The sequence below is a fragment of the Anneissia japonica genome, unplaced genomic scaffold (assembly GCF_011630105.1).
Source record: "Anneissia japonica isolate Jap-2015-1 unplaced genomic scaffold, ASM1163010v1 scaffold9_len2422644_cov172, whole genome shotgun sequence".
Lineage (NCBI taxonomy): Eukaryota > Metazoa > Echinodermata > Crinoidea > Comatulida > Comatulidae > Anneissia > Anneissia japonica.
This window is the reverse complement of record NW_022758107.1, coordinates 1,171,985-1,175,012: the sequence shown is the minus strand read 5'-3', so window position 1 is coordinate 1,175,012 and position 3,028 is coordinate 1,171,985. Positions and strand designations below refer to the sequence as shown.

Sequence of the window (3,028 nt, the reverse complement as noted above, 5' to 3'; positions counted from 1 at the left end):
TGTTATATGTTAATTGAATTAAATGATTATGTTTTATTAATTTTCAGCAGAGTCAAAAATTACAACAGCGACGACACAGCCACCGACCACTACTACCGGTATGTAGATATCATCATCATCATCATCATCATCATCCTCAATCATCATCATCATCATCATCATCATCACTCCGTCTATCCCCTAATGGGAGAGGTGGGGGTCAGATCGTCTACAGCGCTTCTTACACTGTTTTAATGTTATATGTTAATTGAATTAAACTAATAGATGTTTATAATATCCATCCAGGTAGGGAAAAACATCACTTCTACGATATTTTCCTGACGCAAACACACATCCAAATAGTTATACATTTAATTAAATTAAACGGTTATGTTTTATTAATTTTCAGCAGAGTCAAAAGCTACAACAGCGACGACAGGGCCACCGACCACTACTACCGGTATGTAGATATCATCATCATCATCATCATCATCATCTTCATTCCGTCTATCCCCTCAAGTTATGTCGTCTCCTCTCTCTCTCGATCCACTCTCCCCTGCGACCTCAATCTGCTTTCTCTTATCTTTTCTCTCAAACATGCAACTTATACTTCCTGCCTTAAATCTTCATTTCTCATTATCTTCTGCCTTTTCATCCTCTAAATCGTTCCCAGACATATCCTCTCTGCCACTTCCAACTGCTTTACCTGCTTCTTTATATGCTTACTTATATTTTTATTCATATCTTGATACCAACATATATATATTAAGGCTTACATTTATACACATGCACGAATGAATACAAACCATATGTAACCATGGAGGTATTATTGAGAAGGAGATCACTCGGCAAAGCCACGCGTAAGCAGCGCTATGCAAATGAACCAAGATCAAAGTTGCCGCAGCGCGTAAAGAACGTTTGTGCGATGCCTTTGAAGTCCAATGTGTTCCCGCCATCAAATTTTCAGCAGGCATAGTTGACCAAAAAAATGAACATGACGAAATGGAGAGCACCTTCTTTTCTCAATGCGCACTACATACTGTCAATCACTATGGCTGCGCAATCTTTTCTATTTTGAAGCTGATACATTTATCTCCCATAAAATATTAAACATATTAATATTTTCCTCCAAGAAAAGTTTCGAATTTAATGGAACATTTACATGACCTATAAAAGTATAGTATATTTCAACTTCAATTTTCATAAATTGGCCAAAATTCGCCAATTCTAATTTTAACAGATAATAATTAATAAATGATTAAGGATTATAATAAACTAAGTCATTTTAGGGTTAACGAGGGTTAACTATAAAAAACGAAAAATGAATCCAAAATCTGAGTATTTTTCAGTTTTACGCTGACTTAGATTTATAGTCGAACCAGTCAATCTTTAGACAAAATTATAATGAAAACAGAAGGAATTTTAACATAAATATTTTACGGAATCCGTTCCTGAAATATACAAATAATAACATACCAAAAGCCCGAAAAAAATCTAATCAGGGGAACATTGTTCATTATAAAGATATTTATTGGGTTAAAATCAAACGTTTTATTGCACAACTGCTCTGCTGGAAGCGTATCATGTCGTTGCCAAGTTGTTGCTAACGAAAAAATGTGAATTATAGGGTAATACGCCCGCGCGCAATCCAAAAGCGGGGAACACATAGGTTTGTCGCGTAGAAGGGATCTGTTGACGAGTGATCTCCTTCTCAATAATACCTCCATGATGTAACATACTTATTTTGAAATCTATTATTATCATTAACAATATCATCATCATCATCATCATCATCATCATCATCATCATCATCATCATCATCATCATCATAAACAGTCAGTGGCGGCTCTAGGGTATATTTTCTGGAATGGTGGGCTGAGCTGTCCGACAGGAGGACTTGACCTCGTAGGCCAAAGCTGGGGGAATTGTTTTAGAGGGTGTTCCCCATCCAAAATGAGATTTTATAAAGGAGAGGAACTTCTGGATTGCCAGAAATGACATTCTCAGATTGGGACAGGCATGTGTTGGCTTAGCGTGGGCCTATTTTTATATTTTTTTCAGTCCGACTGCCCGACGAGCTCTGTCCGATGGGGGGACTTGACCTGCCCGGTGGGGCTTGACCTGTCCGGTGGGGGACTTGACCTGTCCGGTGTGGGGGGTGGGGGGGGGGGGGGTGGCTTAAGTCCCTGCTGCTCTCCCCTGGCGCCGCCATATAACGTCAATATTATCATTCTGTTGACATTGCTAATCGTTCCTGTTATAAACCATTTTTTTTTTTTTGTTATTTGATTGGTCCTAAGCTACGTTTTCTTGATAAATTGTAGATGTTTTTTTGAGGGATTTATTTTTGTAGTTTCTTCTTACTTTATTTGAACAATTCTGGTTGTAACTTGTACGACAGTATTGTGTTAACCAATTTACATAACATATGTATGCATTTGAGAACCCTCATCCTTTCTATTAAATTTGTTCTCTTTTTTTTAAATCTTGGAGCGCATTCATATTGTATTGTATTTTGATATGTTATCTTAAAATTGAAAATTATTATATAAATCAAACTATGTAAATATATTATAGGCCTTTTTTTACATGGACATTATAAACAAGATGTACAAAATAGTAGAATCAAGCATCCCAAGCTCATCGACTTTATCACGCTTCGACTGTACTAGCCTATGGTGTGATATTTACCCTCATGCATTATTAACTGAGTTTCAAATAAATGCAATAATTTCCATTTGTTTTAGGTTTTACTGTCTTCACTTCAAACCTCATTTTGCTGATGGTGTTTACTGGGACAGCGGTTGTAGTCTTAGTTACTGGATGTGTTTGTGTTATGATGGCTTTCGTAACAAAGCAATCTAATAGAATTCAGCCAACTGGAGGATAAGAGCATTATTATCGTATTTGACGTCAGCGCAGACCATATCGTTTCACTTATCTTGTACAAAGCGAACATTCTTGTGAATTAATAGTAGATCTGATTAGACATTTTATTACTTAAACCCTACTGTTGAACCTCTTAATTTTGTTGTTTTAATTCGCTCTG

At 36.5% G+C, this 3,028-nt stretch overlaps 1 protein-coding gene across 1 annotated transcript in view; it reads left to right on the top strand.

Moving 5' to 3' along the window:
• Window positions 1-3,028, top strand: part of LOC117125132 (threonine-rich protein-like) — a 16,229-nt gene that overhangs the window by 13,115 nt on the left and 86 nt on the right. Inside the window, exons 9-11 of the mRNA XM_033271532.1 lie at window positions 48-98; window positions 389-439; window positions 2,727-3,028. The exon at window positions 2,727-3,028 is cut by the window's right edge and continues 86 nt beyond it. Coding sequence (XP_033127423.1) covers window positions 48-98; window positions 389-439; window positions 2,727-2,869 — 245 coding nt within the window. The 3' untranslated portion in view covers window positions 2,870-3,028. The remainder of the gene's footprint in view (window positions 1-47; window positions 99-388; window positions 440-2,726) is intronic.